The sequence below is a fragment of the Xiphophorus couchianus genome, chromosome 5, assembly GCF_001444195.1.
Source record: "Xiphophorus couchianus chromosome 5, X_couchianus-1.0, whole genome shotgun sequence".
NCBI lineage: Eukaryota > Metazoa > Chordata > Actinopteri > Cyprinodontiformes > Poeciliidae > Xiphophorus > Xiphophorus couchianus.
The window spans coordinates 24299021-24320338 of NC_040232.1; the positions used below are offsets into that span (position 1 = coordinate 24299021).

Genomic DNA, 21318 nt, shown 5'->3' on the forward strand with positions numbered 1-21318 from the left:
AAGAGAAGAAAGGAAGGAAAAAAGGGAAGGAAAGGGAAAAAAGTAGGAGAAAAAAGGGAGTAAAGTAGAAAAAGAAAGAAGAGAAAAGGGAAACAAAAATAAAAAGAGAAAAGAAAGAAGATGGAAAAAAAATAATAAAAAGGATGAGAATAATAAAAAAAAGTATTTTCCAGGTTGTTGAAAACTGTTACAGATTGCCCAAATTTTTTCTGTTTCAGACAAAGAAATAACAGGTTACATGTTTTCCTTATGGCTCCAAATGGAACTTGAGGAGAGCAAATGAGATTTTTAGACTTACAGAGAAAGTCAAGTTACATGATCAGGGCCTTTTTGGCCACAGTACTTCTAACAAACAGCTTCTTTCTTCAAACTGATTAAGAGAAACACTTACAATGTTAGCAGGTAACTGTAGGATTGCAAAGGAAGCAGATTTCTGGGCTAACCACCTAATTTCAAAACCAATCTATCATCAAACTTTGCTTGACCTCTGACCCCCATTGCAAACTCACCAGCAAAATATGATTCAAAATATGTAAAGAAACATAAACCTTTAGAATGTATTTTAGTCACTATTTAATAATTGCCACATTATTGAATAGTGACTGAAATAATATAGTATAAATGCTGCCTTAGAAGACCATGAGTTCTGTGATGGAAATTGTTATTATCAGATCATTTTTTATGACTCCATTGCCTAAGAAAGTAATATTTTATCATTAAATATTTTATTTTATTTTATTCCCACTATTCTTATAGTTTTTTTGGCAGCAGTGTTTTGCAAAAATACATTCAAATCAATTATTTTAACTTATATGTTATTTTTACAAAATGATTGAATGACACAAAAAATATGAAAAATTTAGGATTAAAAAAATGTATGGGCTCCACTTAGTTAACACAGGTATAAGTGACACTTTGTTATTTGTGACATTTCACTAACTCAAATAAAAGCGAAAATGGATGCATTTTCTACCGGTGCCCAATCTGTTTGACACAGAGTTGAAATCCCTGAAACTGACAGGTTATCATATGACTTGACGATGCTGTTGGCCCAGAGGTTTGATTCCCTTACCTCTCCCAGGAACTCGCTCTCCTCTTCCCTGACCCGGGCTTGGTCCCACAGCGTGATCTCCAGCATCCTTTCCCGGAACTCCCGCCGGTGGACCGGCGAATACATAAAGGTCTGATTCCATTTGGGCTCTAAGGATTTCTTTACTGTTTTTGTTCTCCTCTTGCTTTTGTCACTGGAGGAACAATAATTCAGACTGTTTTTATTTAGAACCTCAATAGGGAAGAGCCGCGGTCACAAGAGTTAAACAATACCACACAGCACAGGACACAGCACCACAGCATGCTCAGCGAGTGGACGCTTGTTTACTGCACTAACACTTCACTAATAACCACTTCTCGAATGATCCAGAGAAACACACACAACCAAATGTAGTTTGAAACGTACACACAGAGGGGAGGACCCAAAAATCTTACTAAAACAGGAAGAGTTGCACTAATGCAACATATTTTTACTCAAGTTAAAGTAAAAAGTAGCTGTCCAAGAAATGACTCCAGTAAGAGTGAAAAAAGTAGTTGATAAAAACAGCAACATCAATCATTTAATATCTAAAAACGACATAACCAGAGGAACCAAAATTTAAAGCTATGTGTTAATTTTGGTATTTTAAAGACCAAAATGAAAATAATTTATATAAATAACATAATTACAAAAATGAAATCAGGCAAAAATAATAAAATAAAATTTAAAAAAAAAACAACAGAAAACATTTTTCTAAATCAATTTCTTCCAATATAAAATGTATGAAACTTTAACAAAAGCTGCAGGCGTGTCTCTGGTGAGGTTAAAATGAGCTTGTTATTTATCCAGTCAAGTTACTCACAATATGTAAAGTAACCAGAAATTTTACTCAAGTAAAAATACCGATACTTCATACTAAAATGACTCAAGTAAAAGTGAAAAGTATAATAAAAAAAGTGATCACCCCTCCGTCCCCACAATAAAGTTACAAAAGTAAATGTAACTGATTAAATGTAACTACACCCAACTCTGCATGCACATATTTGTCCAGCTTTTACAGTAATGGTGGAAACATGAAAACACAAGCTTGTGACATCACATCAACAACTCCAAAACAATTCAAAAAGCAAATCCAATAATCTACAAAGTTCAAATATATCTATACAGACAGTTTATTGACAAGATGATACAGACTTATATAACAGATTTGAACTATCACCAAGCTATTTTAGTCTTACCTTCTATCAGGCAGGAAGTAGATTTTGACGTAAGGGTTCCTGGGCCGGCAGTCTTCCCTGGGTAGCAAGTCTTTGGCACCCAGAATGGTTACAATTAGCTGATGACCCACTTTGTCATACCAGAGTTTTACCTGTAGGGGCAGAGCCAACACGACATGCTGAGACCTTACCAGGGGTCCACATGGAAAAAAATTTAAATAAAGACATAAGGAATAATGCAGGAGAAGATGACTTCATCAAGCCAGAGCAGAAGTTAGTACAGAACAATTGATGTCTAGCTTCACTGACTGTAACGCCGGTTTTGCGTTTAAATGAGTGATTGGTTTCAGTCCAGGATTTTCTCCTGTGTCTACCTGACGGGGCAAACATGTTTAAAGGACGTCAAGTCGCGCGTTAAGCAGGACATTTATCATGACGTCAAATCTCTTTGAATCGTCTTTGCGGATTCATTTCGAATTTGGATTCTGCTTAATTTGACGAAGACCATCGCTTAATAAGCTGAATGTGCTTTTTCTGGGATATGACGTATGATTTTGGTCACCTTAAAAACGTGACTGAAAGCACTGAAAGAATACTGCAACGACTGGTTTTGGAGGTTCCTATTGCTGCAAAACTAAGGAGCAATTTCAACAATGACTATGTAACGCATTTGATGAACTCTGATTCAAAATCTAATTTATTTCTGTTAGTGATGTCTTACTTTTCCTTAACATAGAAATGACTCCCAGATCAGTGATTCTGTTTCTGTTTTGCGTATCTGTCTACTTAAACCCCCAACCGGTTGCGGCAGATGGCCGCTGACGCAGGTCAATTCCAGTTCTGCCGGAGGTTTTTTCCTGCTAACCCTCCTACGGACTTAAGAGACGGGGCTATTTGGACCCCAGAAGTAGTTTCTTTCTGTGCGCAGTCTGGCGGGGTCGCACTGACTGTGTGTGAGCTTTAACAAGAATTTTTCTTTGTGTTGTTTCGGGAACTGGCGGTCTGACAGGACAACCGTCCCCTGAGTTTTCTTAAACAGAAAACTTCTTAAACCAATTTCAGTAATGACCTCCACTTAACTGCATTGTTTGACAACTAGAATCAATTAAATTGATTTTTCTTTGAAAAGTGCCTTGAGATGACGTGTTGTAAATCAGTACTACATAAGTAAAGTTGAATTGAATTAAATTAGATTGTCAAACCTGATACAAAGCAGAGATCCTTTGACACATTCTGTGTTTTGTGTAGCCTATTCTCTGTCCAAATACGCTGATTAAAAAAAATTAAAAATCCGAAACTTTGTCTTGTTCTCGCGCATCATCTCATCTCATACGGGGAATGTATTGTAAAATCCGTAATATAAATGCCATAATGTTATTCTAACTGAAATTAACTATAATGTTAAATGTTTCATTGTCTGAAATATTCCTTTAAGAAGTGTTTTTGTATCACTGATTAGGTTGTCTCAGTGTGTTTAGAAACCCCCTCAGTGACTTATAAGAAGAAACCAATCATGCCGATCAAATGTTAAAGGAGAAGTATGGACTCCGGTGAAAGACACTTAAAAGATGGAAAAGTTCACAAGAAGCCTTCAGAACAGCAGATGAAATGAGAAACAAGGCTTCGAAACATTTGTCCATACTTCATTTAAAATATGATCATGGAAAGGGAGTCCACTGTTTACAAATACCAGCTTTCATGCAGCAATGCGAGAAGAGCACTTAAAAATGTTTCAGTAAGCTTCACTTAAGCAAAACAAAAAATAAAAATACCATTACTATCTCCATTTAAAAGAAAAAATATAGAGAAAAATATATGCAGCAATTACTTTAAAATGTTTAAAGAAAGTCCACAAACTATCGCTATTGCGTCCTCCCAGTCGGCCATGTTTGTTTATGCTGAACTCACGTTTGGTCTCCAGAGGTTTTGCGAGATTTCTCATCCAACACCTGACTATTGTTGAGTGGAGCTGGTTTGTGTGTGGCTACGACTAAAACCTGCTCTAACATAAGACTTATAATCTCCGTGTGTGGTTTCTCAGGTTTTGAATATCGGCAAACATTTTAAAGTCTTGCTGTGAGAAAGAAACAGGCATAATTGCTATCAGACTGTGCTAGCCAGAACACTCTTCAGTGTGGATGTTTTTACTGTAGCATGAAGACTCGAAGTTAACCTTTTCATCAGGATTAGTGGGGTGTTAAAAAAGAGGTCACAGGAAGCAAAAAAAAAAAAGAGTTTCTCTACAGGAAACGAGAGAGCCAGACTTCAGCATGTGCTGGTCATGTTCCCCTTTTGCCATTTTGCACTTTTGAGAAGAAAAGTAGCGGTTTGGCAGAAGTCGCTGGTTTAAATCTGCTTTGCGGACAGATCTGGTCACATTGACCTGGAGATTGCCTTCACTTGATAACAGGAACGCAAAATGTCCTGTTGTATTCCTTTAAGCATTCGATGTCGGTCTGTTGCAGAATATGGTTTTGTAGAACTGAGAAAAGTCCAACAAAATCTCCAATGTAAGGTAAGAATCCAGATTCCTTGAGGAACAAACAGAGAGACTTGTATCTACAATTATACGATTTATATAATATAAGATTTTAAATACAGCTTAACTCTAAATAATTTGCTTGTGTAATACATTTGTAAAATCATATTTGAAACAGAATACTTTCTCACATACCACTGTTCTTATATAAAGAAGAAGAAAAAAAATGGAAACAACCTCATTGATTGCCAAACATAAAACTAATTATCTAGCTTGGGGCAGATCACTGAAAACAATTTTGGAAAAAAACAAACGAAACAAAAAAGCAATGAGAGAGAAACTTTCAAAAGCTGCTCAATTTAGTTTAGCATGCATTACAGTACAAGGGAAGAATGACGTGAATGGGTTAAAATGAGAAACAACTAAGAAGAATCGATTATAACCATGATACCAACACATCAAACTTAAGAAAAACCACACAATGCACTCTTTTGAGAGGGAAATTTGATGCTACGATTTCCCCCAAGAATGCATTTCCCAAAAATATGGGGGGAGGAAAGCCAGTCGACAGTAAGTGAGCAAAAACCAAGGAGATAGTGTGTTCCCTTTATACAGGGGCCATTACCTGGACCCTAGGGGCAAAAGGCGTTGTTCTTCTACTAAGGCTTTGGCTCTGGATAAGCAAAATTCAACAGCAAAAGAAACAAAAAAAGAAAAAGAATATGCAATAAAACCAAAGAAATCTCACATTGCACTCAAAAACAACAGCCAGAGTTTGTAGGTTCCACCAAACATCTGTGGCCATGGGTTTATTCCAAGGAGAAAAAATGCTTCTCCAAAAGTTTACCGGTTCTGCTCCTTATCACCTCTATTTATTAGGTGTTTTTCTCTCTGCTTTTAGCCTTGTAAATACTCACAACAAAATCCTGAAATCTACTAATCAAGCTTTAAGTGTAATCCAAGAGGACTGAACAAATTGTTTGTGAGTTTGATCCGTTTTATGCTAAATTTTTCCACAAAAAGAGAACACAAGATCTCATCTGTTGAGAAACAATTTAGTAGCTTGTAGATCAACTGCTATGCTTGTATCTTCATTAAACAACAGGAAACACTTGCAACGTTTGTCGTGAACAAAATTTACATAAAACATTTTTAAAAATTCAGGTTTGAGACATTTTTCGCCAAATTTTCACTATTAAATAACCAAACTTTGAGCAAGACGTGTTTCAGTGGTGTTACTATTTTTACACCACCTTCCCTTGAGGATTGACTTGTTCCTAGTTTTAATGCAACCCTTTACCTATTTTACCCCAGGAGGGTTCTTATACCAGATACTGGAGAATGCACTTCGCAACTTGATCTAGAGTCCTGTCCTGGATTGGCTGAAGGCCAGCTGAACAGACTGACTGGTGAAAGTAGAGAACAGTCGCAGCAACAATCATCTAAAACCAGACTTTATAATTTTAAGGAGATTTTACAGAAGAAATAACTGTAAAGGTAAACACAAACTTAAATGTAGTTTATAGGGATTTTACGTGAAGGAAAAAAAAGTAGGTCAAAGTGAAACAGAAGGAACGATGAATCGTTCTAAAGTTTTCACTTTTAAATAATCTGAAACGTGTGTTGTTCGTCTCAGTTGTTGGCAGGACAACTGCTACTCCTTCACTCCACAAATTTACAATATAGGGGACTGGCAAGAAGAAAACCAATATTAAAATTAAGGCTTAAGAAGTGTTATTTGTTGAAAAAAATTAATGGAAATCCCCTTCAAACGGTGGTGGACATTTTTCACCAGCCCAGGCCTTGAAATCCAATATGGCTGCCATACACCTAAAACATGGTGACAACTACAGTCAACTTATTTACACTTGTCTAATTCACTCACTCACTATTTATTATACATCTCTTATTACAGTATTAAAGCACAAAATACATCAATGTTGTTGGTATTTGTTTTCAATAGTTAGCATGATCGCAAAGCAGAAGAGTTAAACAATTATTTTCCAGATGCTGATTTTTGATTCACTGCCGTTCATTTTAATTTCAATCTAATCTTTTGGCATTTGTAGCTTCCTATCTTGAGTTTAGCTTACACTGGTCTGCGTCATATTTAACAGTTTACGTCGCAGAAAGCAGCCAAAGAAGCACCAGTGGGATTTGTAGCACAGTTTGAGCACCGTGAGTTTAGATCAAAGCCACTTCTTGTGTTGAAATGGCCTAATTTCCAGACACACATCTAATTAAGAATCCATGGCATGACTTAAAGATGATTTTCACAGATTAATAGGCTAATTTTCATAGTATCTAGAAGTGCATAGCTGTTAGAGACACAACCCAAAAGACTTGCACCTGCATGTAAATGCAGGGGAAAATGGTTCCGCAAAATATCGGGTGCTGAATGAATATACACTAGTTTGTGTTGATCTTTGACATAAAATCCCAGTAAAATCCCATTGCATTGAAGCTTGTAAGTGCAACATAACAAGATGTGGACAATTTTACAGGCTATGAATACTTCCATAAGGCACTGCACATGCTAATGTTGTATTCCACATTTACAAAGAACTCTCTAACTACAGACAAATTGTCGGTCTTTCTGCCTTGGTGTGTATGGAAAGTTGTTGTCACTTACTGAGAGTTGTCCTGACAAGTACTGGGGGGCGTCCCGCAGCATACTGGGACTCATGGGGGATGTGACAGAGATTGAGGGACGATCCATCTTTTGAGACTCAAAAGAGCTTGAACCTGGCAGACGATAACAAAACAGTTAAAACAAAAGAAGTGCTGATGTTAAATTTATGTTGTGCTTTTAGTCAACTATAAAACTAGATAGAGAGGAAAAAGAGTACGAAGTAGTACAGCATTGACATTAGATTGTTTTATAGCAGTTGCACCTTGAAGGCCATGGACTGCTATTGAAAACTGTGTGAGAATGTGTAGGTACAGTGGATTTTAAATGAACTCTGCATGTCTGCTCCATTCAAAATTATAACCAGGGACAATCCCAATCAGTTGTAAACACTGTCGTACACATTTCAGAACATAAACGCTGAAAAATATTTAAACTTTACTGGTTAAAATCTCTGGAAAAAAAGGCTTTGATGGAAACCTTTTTCCTCTCTCCATCTCTGGAAGTCGGCGGTTTCTTATATTTAAATGCAAACACTGCAAACACTGGAAGGTGGCTGGGTTTACACGGTGTGCTTGCAAATGAAAATACAGAACAACCTTTAGGTAATTTAATTCTGACAAAAAATATGATTAATAGGATATTCAACCAGTGGGAAATGTTTGGCATCTACCCTCTAAGAGCTACACATTTAGAACAGGGTCCACGCAAAAAGTTCTATTTCTGTAGCAGGACTGGTTTCTGTTTATATTTGGTCCATGACTGCCCAAGAGAACTATTTGAGTTCTGAAAAGGTTTATGAATTGGCAATGAGTATTTTCTAATCTTAATATTTATAGACTGTTTAATAATACATATGTGCGGGTTAATACTTGCTAAAGATTATGAGAATACTTACTTGATTCCAGTTGTGCATGTGTGCTGTCAGGTATCCTCGGAATATCTCTGGAAAACAGATATGAACAAGAAGTGAAAAGAACAGTTCAATATGGAAAAGAACTGAGTGGATCAATTTAAGCTAATGCTGAATACACTGTATCACATTATTCTTCATTCTGCCATCAGCCTCCTCAGCAGGTAAAAGTAGGTTAGATTAGAAACTGACAAAGTAAAGTGCCAGTTTTTAAATAATTTTTGTTCAAAAACATTACTATACCAGAAACTCTGGTAAATTTCATACAGAGCTGGTAATGACAAAGCCAGAAGGTAAAAGGAAAATATGCTGATAAAGCAATGTGGCATTGGCCCTTTAGAAGCTAATTGTTTAAGATAACATGCTTTGCTCCCAAAAATTTGCTTTTAGAGTATCTATTTAACACATATCAAAATGGAAAAATCACAGAGGTGGAGCCTAAAACCTCCCTAACTCATCCTTCAACATAAAATTTGTGAAGTATAATCCTTTATATCAGGGCTCTTCAAAACCTCGAGAGCCCGTGTCTTGCTTTTTAGATGTGTGCCTGCTTCACCACACCTGAATCAAATAAGGCGGCCGTTAGCAGGACCCTGGCGGACTTTACTGCGCTGAGAATCACCTCCTCAGCGCAGAATCACCTCCTCACACATCTAAAAGTTGACACTGGCCCTCGAGGTCTGGATTTGAGGACCCCTGCTCTGTCTGAGAGCAACATCGAGGAAAAAGTCAATAAAAGTCACTGATGTGAGTGATGCTATGATGTGTTGTCCAAGATTATGAGACAATTAACTTTGATTTTGTGATTTGTGGTCTACATATAGCACTGATGCCTTGCACTAAGAAGGTCATGGGTTTAAATCCTGATGGGACTCTGGTTTCCTCCCGCACACTGTTAGGATAAATGGTCTGTTTGTCCTGTGTGTCTCTCTATGTTTCCCTGTGCTGACCTGACAAGAGTTTACCGTGCCTCGGCCTCAATGACTGCTGGAGATGTGCACTGGCCTCCCAGTGACCATACAAGGATATTTGAGTAAAGACAATGAATGGAAACCAGATACTGTGACATGGCATAGGGTTGATTATGGGTCTTACAAATTTCATTGCTTTAAGCCTGCAGTTAATCTATATCAGATCATGATTTGAAAGTCCTGGTATTTCAAAGAGTCTGTTGCGTCATGCCTTCTCTAACAAGGTTTTCTCATGGCTTCGGAAGAGATAAGGGCCAACGTACCAGGTTAGGGCCCTGCCATCCTTACTATTCTATCTGGTGAGCTAGCCTGTGAGTGGTCACGGAAGAGGGATAACCACCCGAGTCCAAAGAAGTCCCATAGCCCCCCCAATACATCCCCCAAAGCCATAGGTCACCCGATAGAGGCCATCACTCTGAGACACAACCCAAGCACCTGCACAAACAACGCCATACTAAGAGGGGAAGAGCCCATTGTCCCCTCCACCCTCTCCCTAAGATGCCGCCACTGACTCCAGGCCTTCTTACACCTACAGTCCCCACCAATTCTGTTCAATAACCAGGCCTTTAGCTTCCCTGTTCCCAGTAATACCCCTGGGTCCAGCTCTCAAATCACCACCCCTCTTCTTCTACCCACACCAACACAGTTCCAACAAAGGTCAGGTAGCTCTCAGAGGTCTCCAAAGACACCAGGGGGGAGTCCCCACAGAGAAACCACCTACCTGGCCAGGAGCAGTCTGAGAGAACCTATCCTAGCCAAGCAAAGCGAGGCCACTAGCAGAGAGCCTTTTACTAGTTCCAGACTAGCTGTCATCCATCCATCAATCCATTGTCTTTACTTGCTTGTCCTTGCAGGGTTGGGGGAGGCTGTGCTTATCTTCAGGGCTCATTGGGCAAGAAGGGAGGCATACCCTAGACAGGTCCCCTGTCCATCACAGGGCAACTCAGAGACACACGGGACAAACCACCATACACACGCACACACTCATAAGCGAAATTTAGAGATACCAATTAACTGAACAGTTCTGTTTGTTAACTGAGGGAGGAAGGACAGTCCCAGTTCACTTTGAATGGATGTTAGCAGCGGGTGTGGGACTGAGGTCTAATTTTCCGTGCTCACCCTATAGGCCGTGAGACTACCAGCTCCACCTGAGGCTCAGGCTTGGATTCTAATATGATATTGTAAACTTCTTTAAATGTGGCTCCCTGTAAAATCCGTCCGTTCCACTCCAGAACCTGGTCACCTGCAGAAACACCAAATGAGATCATTTATTTGCTTCTAGATATGGAATGTAAACAACAGACGGGGTGTGCTTTTGATACCTGGTCTTAGGTGTCCAACTGTGTCTGCTAGACTTCCTTTCCTCACTTTAGTGATAAAAGCACAAAGTCTGCCAGATTCTGTCATCTTGCCTCCAACTACCTGTGAAAGTAGAAATTATCACTGGATTAGCACAAAACATATTTGTGAAGTAAACTTGTGTTGTACTAGAGCGTGCAGAGTATTTTTTAGGGGTGCATTGATAAATTGTCACAGATTTCCTTAATGGTGGGAGACCAGAGATTTGCCAATACTTGTCCACCAAGCTTATCTACCTCTTCAAAGGTCTAAAAATCAACCACTGTCCTCTTTTGCTCTGCCATGAGAGAGGTTTGACTGATAGACCCACCCACCATGTCATGTCTGCACGTTTTCAATTAACAATAGTCACCCCACCATAGTTACCAGCTCAGTGACTTTCTTGTTATATTTAGCAACATTTTTGACCAAAAAATCAGTATCGGCCAAAATCGGAATCGGCAGCTCAGGCTTTTGTAAAGATTTAGCCAGAAAACTCCAGTCAGTGCACTCCTAGTACTTATATTTATTTTCTGCTGAATGTCATGTCAGTAGAAGCAGCCTAAGAGATCTGAAACTAAAATAAAAGCGTTTCCTGGAGAAAGTCATTGGTAAATGTGAACCCGTAACTTCTAAAAACCGTCTGTGGCTCTACTTCAGTCCCCAGGGATGCTTTTTAGCACAGCTCTGTGGCTCTGAAACGGCCGTGGGTTAGGTCTGCACGGTACAGTACTGAACTGCTGTACACTGCTGCACTCAGCTTACACCGGCAGCGTACAAATAAAAAATAAATAAAAAAATCCCTTTTAATGGCAGCTGAATGCCAACATACAAAGAAGCTTAGAGAAGTCGGCTAAATGAAATGACTTTATGTAATAGGCAGGAGCTCGAATGGAAGGCCAGCAGAGGAGATGAGAGAAAGATGGTCAGCGAGGGCGAGGCTGGCAGCCTGACGGATGGCTGGCTGGTCGGCTGCAGCTGCTGAGCGGACAGAAACGCACAGAAGCACTGAGCAGACACAAACATGCCATTTCAGGAGGTTCATTCAATCAGTAATGATTTTTCCCCATCTTGCTGCTCTAGGTTATCTCTCCTCGTGGCAGGCTTTATGCAACAGTGCTAAGTGACTGTAACATCTACAACTGCAGAAATAAAAAAAAAAGGGGGAAAAAAATAAGAAATAAAGAAAAAAGCAACAGCACTCAGCCTGGGCAATGACGTGGTTATGTTGAAACAAAACAAAACAAAAAGTAGAAAACTCGAGATAAAACGGAAATAATAAACAAACAAACTAAAAGTAATTCAAAGGTACACCAGTAAAGAGAGTTAGCTTGCATATTTATATGATCCAATTATAGGAGGATACAACATTTTTATGTTGTATATTTTATGAACACTTGATTTTCCCCACTTGTTCCATATCAAGAACATAATCAAGTATATAAGAAGTAAAAGTGTTTCTAAGTATTAATACCAAACTATGCAGCAATGTAAAGCAAACAACATTCAGGGCTAAAATTAGCCAAACAAAAATAAACTAGAGAATTATGGACTTTAGAACCAAAGACTTATCATGTGTAAAATTTAAAAGTGAAAATTCTTGCTTTTAAGTAAAATTAAGTACATTTTTAAATAAATGTTGATGCTGTAACTGGTCATTTTTAAAACTTTGAAATTTTGTAAAATTTTAGCAATTAAAACAGACTTGTTGATAACAAAAATCTTAATTTGTGATCATAGTTATAAATTTCAAAATAATAGCATTTAAGAAAATGTGGAGCACATTGAGTCATAACATTACATAACATTGAGTTTTTAAGTAATAAACCTTTGAACAGATGAGTAAAGCTACATAAAATACAAGTCCCAGCTCATCTGTTCATATTTCAAATCTCACTAAACATATAACAATTTACAAAAACAAAGTCCTCATTAGCTACCTGCTGAACTTGAGCTTGATTTTGCATATCTAACACACTGGCATAGGAAGTAAAGATAAATAAACCAATTGTGAATAAACACAAAATCACAGGAAAAAAGTGATCTTTGTGTCTCTTAGAAGTTAAAACCACTTTTTATAGCAATTATCAATCAATATTTAAGTGGCAACATATTAAATGTCTGTCACTACATATAGAATTTGACCATTATTTTAGATGTTATCTAATGTATGTGTAAATCAGATCATTTACTGTGAATCATATGGCAATACAGATACAGTAAACAGAGTTCCAGTGCTGTGAAAAAGTGTTTGCCCCCTTAAAAAGTCTGTTTTTGCTCTTTATTTCAATATTAAATGTTTTAAATTATTCAACAAATTTAAACTGCAGACAAAAATAAATAGAAAAAAAGCTATCCTAACCAGCATAGCACAGCCAACAGCAATGGCCAGACCCAAGCCTTATTACTATCTGATTGACAAAATAACAATAATGATCACTTCCATAGAACCTATTTGACAACATGACATTGCCTGATTTAAAGAAATGCCAACACAGATGACAAAGTCATTGAAAGCTTTCAGTCTAGAAAGGGTTCCAAATCCATTCTTAAGACTTTTGGACTCAATTGAAACCCAGTGAAGATCTAGAAATGTAGGAAACATTAAGCAGTGGTAAACCTGCTTAATACTGCTTGATAATCCTAAAATGTGGCTGAAAAAAACTCTTCCAGAGTGATGCAAAACACTGCATAGTACACAAATGTCTTAAGGCAGTTTTTGACATAGCTTGGTTAGGCTAGATTTTTGCCTTAATAATAAAAGCATTTTGTATTTACTGAGATTGACAGAAGACACCTACAAGGAGGCAAATACTTTTCCACATCGCTGTATTAAAAACTCACTTTCAGACCAAGTAGAGCTCCTGAGTCTCGAGGCACACTTCCATCTTTCATGCGCTTGTTGAGCAAAATACGGCCAATGAGGCGATCTCCGTCTTTGGATGGCTGCCATGTCACCGGGTGCTACAAAGTCAGAGCAACAATACACCTTTTGTTTAACAACTCACTCATTTCAAAGGGGTCAAACCAGAGCAAAGCAGACAACTGTCTCTGGTGAAAAGGGGGCATGAAGGTAACAGTCAGAGTTGACTTTGGGGGAAGAAAGTTCACACAAACTCTGACGATTTATGAGGGATGCTTTCTTGTTTGAAAAATGCGTACATTGGTGGTTTAATTCTGAATTCACCAATAAATGTAATTCGTGCATTTGGGGAAGAAATGGACATTCTTACAATCAGAATTCAGCTGATGTAGTTACTAACTTCCAGTGCTTGTGTGAACCTGCTAGTGTGAGGTTGGAGTGAGCTTCATGCAGCATCCCATGCAGAGTAAAGCAAGCAGCCCTAACACTCCCCCTCAAACCAGCACTTTAAACAGAAGCAGGAAGAGCGGAGCGGCGCTCCGACGCTTCACTGCACACGAACAGGCAACCACCAAGTTGAGCGGTGAGGGGAGAAGCAGACGGCACAACGAGAAGGAGGGGGGGAAGGCAACCCATGATACAGGTTCAAATGAAGTAGACCACTGGGTGTCGGATAAAAAAAAAAAATAATAATAATAATAATAATAATAATAATAATAATAATAATAATAAAAAATAAGGATGCAACACCAATGATTCAAAGTAAAGCCAAGAGACACAGATAAAGTAAAATCACACAACTGAAAGAAAAAAGAAAAAGGGGGGAAGGGAAGGGAAAAAAGAAAAACAAATGTTTACATTTTTGGTGCAAAGCAAATTCAACCTTCCCATTTTTGTGTATGTTTGGGGTTTTGCTATTAAAGTGAGTGAAGGGGTGTTTGGAGGCAGGGGGGAGGGGGGAGCAGGTTTCTGTCTGGACTGGGTGGTGTGGGATAGGAAAGTAGAGTGAGGAGGAGAGGCCTGAGTAGAAGGTAATCCTACTGAGCTAAACAGGACTGCTGCAGAGCAAGAAACACAATGTACGAAAGGAGAACGAGCATGCAACTAGGAGATAATAATCTCCTAGGAGAGACCCACATTTCTGTGTGCCATGACAAACAAAGAGGTTGTGCGTCAAGTGCTATCGTTTAACAGCTACTGTGTCATGTGTGTCTTCTGTTAGGAGAGCAAAACAGCAAGTACAAGTAGCAAGCAAAGAGAGAGAGATTCCAAAACTTGTGTGTGTCTGTGTTTTTTTGTTGTTGTTGTTTTTTAGCAAAAATGTGATCGGATAAGAAGAAATAACCAAGTTGTGAGGAAAATTAACTTTGACAAATAAAAACTCTGAAAGTAAACATCTCATCCGACTGAACGTGGTGAGAGAAAGTAAACAAATACTGAATGGGTAAATCATAAACAAGAAGAAGAATCACAAAATGCAGGCTACATTTTCTCAGTACCTTCTCACTATGGCTATGCTCCTCGTTTAGGGTAGTGCTACTGCACGTATCAACTCCCGAGTCTTTAACCTGTGGTTCACACCATGCCAAGTCCTCTTCAAATGAGTGTCCCCCAAAGCGCACCATTTTCTTTTGCCTCTCAGATAAGGTGTGTGTCGGCTCGGATTTAAATGCCTGCCCAATAGTTTTTCTTTTTCCCCTTTGACTCTCCCCTACAGGCGTGGGATAAAAAACAGAAAGAAAACAGAAAAAACAACATGCAAAGGTGTAAATAAAACAAAGGAAAACATGAAATGACAAAGGACTCGGGGAGATCGGGGGGTAGGGTGTTTGGGGATGGAGGAGATGGGGGGAATGGGACAGTAAAGACAGAGACAGAAACAGAGAGAGAGAAAGAGAGAGAGATGGGATTAGAGGACAGGACGTGGGGGTGGGGGTTTACAGGAGGGGAAGAGGGTCAGGGCAGGGCTCCACATGTCTCACCAAAGACATTGGGGAGGCCTCGCTGCTATGCCATGACGCATGGTCCCACCAATGGCCATCCATATCTCCTGTAATGTGAGGGGGCGGGGGGGTTTAGAGGGAGGGGGTGGAGGAGAAGGAGGGGGGTAGTGGGACGCGAATACACGAGAGAGGACAGCAAGAGGGACAAGTGAGGACACCACAAACCAGACATACACAAGCACATACATGTATTACATCTACATCACTTTGACGAGACGTCCACATATTCACTCCAAACACACACACACACACACACACACACACCCGCGCCTACATACTTTCACACACTGCCCCGAACTCAGACGGTGAGCATGTGTAACTGCTAAGGTTCCTGTGGAGAAACGACGATGCCACTCAGGTATTAATCTGATGGATGACTAATGATTGCACATGTATTAATATTAAACTGGGATCCAGGTTTTTACTCAAAATACATGAAGAGAATTCATCATGGATATTAGAAAACCTCACATAAAGAGTGGACAACAGCAAACTATATAGAAATGCTGTGATATGCTTGATATTTTCAAACTTTTACTGTCTAAAAATGTCACTTTTGCGAATATTATGTTTGATTATTTAGGCACATCTTCTGTTCTTTACATTGAGACATTGCTGTAAAAAAAAAAATGCAGACATATTTTTAGGATTCAGGCCAGTTGTTGATGTTGCACTTCGACGTCAGAAGCTATGTTTCCACTGACAATATAGTCGTGCAATTTGACAGTTTGAAGATGAACTCGTTAATGGAACAAAGCCAATTTTGAAAAAGTATTGGCGCTAGGATGAGGTGGTTTTTTTGGTCGTATTGAAATTGGTTCTTTTCACAAAAAAACAGCAATGGAAACTTTTTTCACATCACACGAGTCACATAATCAACAACCTGATGTTGCCACTGGCTCAAACCACGAAGAAGAAAATAGCCGGAAGTAGTTAGAGCATCACTGTGTGATGCGCAAACAAACATATTTATTAATTTCATTTCTTATTTAATAGAAACACAGCAAATGCAAAATTGTGTGGGGGGGTTGTGATTACCAGAAAACCTACAAAGATCTGGACACTTTTGTAATGGAAAAGCAGCTACTGAGAGCTGACTGCAGTACTGCAGATGGGAGCCTGGAGGCAGCACATACATTTCGTATCGTACCTAGAAATGCATTTTACCTAAACATTATGGACGTCACACGCACTAGGATGTGTGGTCCTTTAACTGACAACTGAGAGTAGAGATGACCAAAAGTGTCTTGTAGGTGGTAGACACTTTTGGTGTCTACCACCAAAAGTGGACCATTGATGGTCCCATTGGTGGGACCATGCGTCATGGCATAGCAGCGAGGCCTCCCCAATGAATTGCATAACAACAGAACGGTGTGTGTGGTCTACTGTACACTCTGTTCTGTGGGCCAGGTTCAGGACAGAAAGCGTTTGCTGCCTTCCAGTTTGACTCTATTGTGTTTACGTCTTTTTAGGCGAGCATTATAAAGTGTGGTTGTAGTTGCAACTACTTCAATATTTTTCCATCCTCCACACTCACCAGCTCTCTCTCCCCTCTCCGCCCCTCACTCAGCGTCCAGCATTTACACACTCCCTTCCCAGAAGCTTTATTAACAGTGGCACACCACAGTGGGGCATCGATTCCCACCGAGGCACAGTGTGGTTTTTCAGAGAGCAGGAAACTCATCAAAGCCATAAATTATGCGCATCAGCACTGCGTGCCCGGCCCTGCCGCTTCGCCCCGGCTCCGAGGCCCCCCTCCAAAGTGCTGATTCAGGTCGAAGGCAGAGCGCAGGCAGTGCCGGAGTTCACCAACTCCAGGCTCTCCATCACTCTGACAGCTCAATAAAAACCAGTGTAAACTATTAATTGGATCATTAATTATTGATGCTGTTTTTACTACAATTCGAAGTGTGAGAGCAGAAAAAAATAAATAAATAGAGGCGGGGCTGAAACAATGTGTATGTTTAAAACATCGTCACGATACTAAGGAGATATGACGTCCTGGTGAAACTCTAAGACTAAAAGGCCATTTTTAATATATAAAAGCGGCAAAATTACCTTTTGAGGTGAAATGTCCAAATTAATAAGACTTTCTTTGTGGGATTTTGCGCCATGTTGACAAACTACAAACCCACGGACTTACAGAGGGGCAAACACGGAGGGCAAAAGCCATTAATGGCAGTGTAATTTAGGTTGTTGTTACACAGTGTCCGCCTGTCTGCTGCAGTTAGCTGGCTATTCTCTCCTTTTCTGTGTGTTCGGCACTATTATGAGACTGCATGTCAGAGGAATCAATAAAGAGGAAAAGGAGAGAGGACCATCGCGGTAAATCAGTCTCCGGTGCTCAGAGACGGCAGTCAGACCTGGAACAGCAGACACATCCTTCCTCCTCCAGCTTCATCCTCCTCTCAGACTAAACCGCTCTTGTTTCCTCGTCCGTCCTTAAAGACCCCCAGAAGAGCGCTGCAGACCTGAGAGCGGGACGTACATCCTGCTTAGCTCTGCTCTGTGTCACCGCTGCACCTTCAGCAGCTTACTGCCGTTTCACGTCTGTCTAGACAGACTGAATGGTCACATTTTAAGAGATTCATGTGCACTTATTACAGGAAGCAAAAGGTTATTTTTTGTGTCAAATCAAAACTCATAGGGCTACATCACATCAGGAAAATATTAGAGATCCACCAATCCAATACTGATGTCTGTATCGGTCCTAATATTGAAAGAAAATTCTGTATCGGTATCGATGACAATGTGCCCGATCCATAAGGGCAGATCTATTCACGAAAACTCTATGTTATGTTTTGTGGAAACATAAAATACTTAATGCATTTTATCCTCATAAGTTAAATAAAATAAATCTGGATAAATATGCAGTATTTTAGTAAATAAATCATTTCTCAAACACAAGTACTAAGGACAGTAAAATAAAAAGTGCACTTCACTCTCAATTTCCCCCAAATCACACAAAGAACATCTTCGGTCTTCCACTGGGACTGAACGAAAACGTCCGGTCTCCAACGGCAAAGTGCCAGATCTAAACTGGACCCACACGGACCGTCGTTTTTTAGACAAGTTCCATGATGCATATGGCTCAAGACCATATAGGCATCTTTTAGTAAAATATAAGTACGATATTTTTGTTTATATAAGATATCAAATGCCCACTTACGCTTACACACCTCAAAATAAAACAGTTTAAGCTGTTCAATATTACATCTTAACTTAGTCCTATAAATGTACAGAAAATCTGCCTCCTCAAATGTCTCAATTTGTCTGGTTCAAGCATACCTGTTTGTTTGTGAAATCCCAAAGGAAAATGGGTTTTCTTAATATGTGATCTGGCATACAAATAAACCTATTCCACAATCTGACCATATCTGCAATATATCTAACTTCATATTTTGAATTCCTAATTGCACTTTCTGAACCATTTTAAAGAAGGCTTGTTGCAGTTTAGTTTTTACGTATTTGACCAAAAATAGTCAAGCTATTGTTTTAGTCAGCTTCAGTTTCTCAATTTATTTGTTAATCTCCTAATTGTACTGACTGAACAAATTAAAGTTGTTTTTACATGTTTGACTAAGCTTGTGAATCTACTAGTGTATTTCAGTGAGCTTTACTGGTGCAGAGTTATCAAATACATTTGTAATTCAGTTCATTTATGCCTGTTTTTTTTTATATATAAATGTTTTGAGTCAATTTAGCTGTTTTTTTTGTATCGGATCGGTATCAACCGATACTTAACCTCAAATATCTGCATCGGTATCAGAAGTGAAAAAAGTGGATCGGAGCAAACTTCATTGCAATGCTAATGCAGAAAACTATGATTATGAACTTGATGACATCAAACACACTTTTTTGTAACATTTTTCATCCTTTATCGTTAAACAAATCTCCCACTCATCTCTATGAGCATTATTATCTCTGCCACTGTATAAAAAAGGTGTATGTAGGCAGTCCATCGTTATAGATAAATATATAAAATCATCAGTGTGCTCAGAATAAATATGACAGGATAATACTCCATCAAATACTTTGTCTAAGCAGTCCTTTGAGATGTTCATGTTGCACACTAATATTGCAATGACAAATGTAATGGAATATGACTGATATCTCATAAGTGCCTGCAGCTGATGTAGTTGCTCTGGCAGCATCAGTGGACAATGTTGCACTTGATCATTAACTTCTGTGGCCGCCTCTTTATGAACAGGGAAGCAGAAACTGCTCTGGGCCGTGCAGGAGTGTAAAAACACAATGCCAAGAAGGACAGAAATAATCACAGACTTCAGGCAGTTTAAAATAAATTAAGAGAGTGAGAAAGATTACTCACAGGTGGAAAAACATTTAATACGACTCCCAATTTTTTTCCAAACGTGGACATCCAGCAAATTATCCCAAGATCAGACTGTGAAATTTGTAAAGTGAAGCTATGTTGTACATTCTGCAACCCGACTCTTAAAGACAGCAAAACCAGCATGAGGAGAAACAAGACAATCTGGCGTCACAACTTAGGTTTGTGAAGCTGCATCAGAATGAACCACAGGACCAAAGCATTCTAGAGTCAAATCAAAGGCCAAACAGAGCAATGCATGCTGACAACAGCAAAACCTGCAAACTCCATATGAGCAGAGAAAAGCTGTCAAGCACAAAGGACCAAAATTCCAAAAGTTAACTTAAAATTGTTATGAAGTCATAGTCATAAAAATACACAAGATCTAATGTGTATCTGATGAAAATACTGGCAATTTAAGTAGAACCAGCATTACCAACATCACTAATGCGTTTTGCAGCAGCACACAATAATACTGGGCTTGTAGGAACAAGTGTTACTACAACAGGAAACAAACCTAAAAGATACACCGTCAAACTCCACCACCACCATCAGCACCCGGCTGGAACCTGTTAGACATCGATTTGCACAAGTTGAAGCACAAAGAGCAGCACAAATATTTCAGAAATTTGAAATCATTCAAGACTCCTTGAAAACTAAACAATAATGGATGTGTGACAACTGCCAGACAGTTTCATATTTAGCATTTTTAAATAGTTTTGCTTTGACTGTGATCCACAAACAAACACAATGTTTTCAGATTTCATGTTTTGACTCTGCTGCATATCAGCGAAGCAAAGCAATAATCAGAACATGGATTTCTGACATAAGCTCTAATGAGAACAACGTTCGGCTTCGGCTAGTCTGGAAAGTTCAACAGCTGAGCTCTGATTTTCCTCTTCCTTCCATAAAGGCTGGCCTGTGGAAGATGCAGACACAGACAGAAACACAGAAGCTGTGACCCTTTCAAGACCCTATTTTGGCTACCTGTAAACATGGAAACTCCCACATTAATAATGTATTATCAGCGCAGAGCTGCTTCTCTTACCACAACGACAAAAACTGAAGCCAGCCAAATGAATTCATTGGTCTTGATTTCTTATTATATATCGAGGAACTGAGCTTCCAAATTTTTTAAATTTTATTTCTTTATGTTGATAGTGTTATATAACGTATGAACATATACAGTAATCATTTTACTACATCCCTATTTATTTAGCATCAACTACTTCTGTCTTTAGCTTTTAGGCTAAAGAGTGTTTTAAAGGGGCCGTTTGATGTTTTTTTCTAGGCATATTGTGCCATTTTATAGCTTCAGTCAAGTAACTATGTGAACTTCTCTTGTTATAAAAAAAAAATATGACTTAAAAACATTTACTTTGTTATTTAACACCTTGAAATTGGGCCTCTTTCGCTTTAAAACCTCCTGCTCTTTCTGAAACTCCGCCTTCAGAACGTCATCACAACATGGCTCCTCTATTAACTCTTTAACAGTGGGTCAATAGAGTAAAACTGAAAAGTAGCTTGTATAATGAGCTCACCACC

The 21318-nt window shown here is 38.9% G+C and overlaps 1 protein-coding gene across 14 annotated transcripts in view; it reads right to left on the bottom strand.

The window, feature by feature from the left end:
- The window catches only part of rims2a (regulating synaptic membrane exocytosis 2a), a 172278-nt gene that overhangs the window by 57978 nt on the left and 92982 nt on the right, over positions 1-21318 (bottom strand). For 6 of the 14 annotated variants that reach the window (XM_028017535.1, XM_028017534.1, XM_028017530.1 and 3 more), the window contains 8 exons: positions 15423-15490; positions 13422-13541; positions 10562-10661; positions 10359-10482; positions 8254-8300; positions 7359-7471; positions 2269-2399; positions 1073-1244 (listed from right to left, as the gene is read on the bottom strand). In XM_028017535.1, coding sequence (XP_027873336.1) covers positions 1073-1244; positions 2269-2399; positions 7359-7471; positions 8254-8300; positions 10359-10482; positions 10562-10661; positions 13422-13541; positions 15423-15490 — 875 coding nt within the window. Of the gene's footprint in view, positions 1-1072; positions 1245-2268; positions 2400-5351; positions 5400-7358; positions 7472-8253; positions 8301-10358; positions 10483-10561; positions 10662-13421; positions 13542-14939; positions 15152-15422; positions 15491-21318 lie in introns of all 14 variants that reach the window. The other 8 variants (XM_028017528.1, XM_028017531.1, XM_028017529.1 and 5 more) reach the window with 3 other exon arrangements.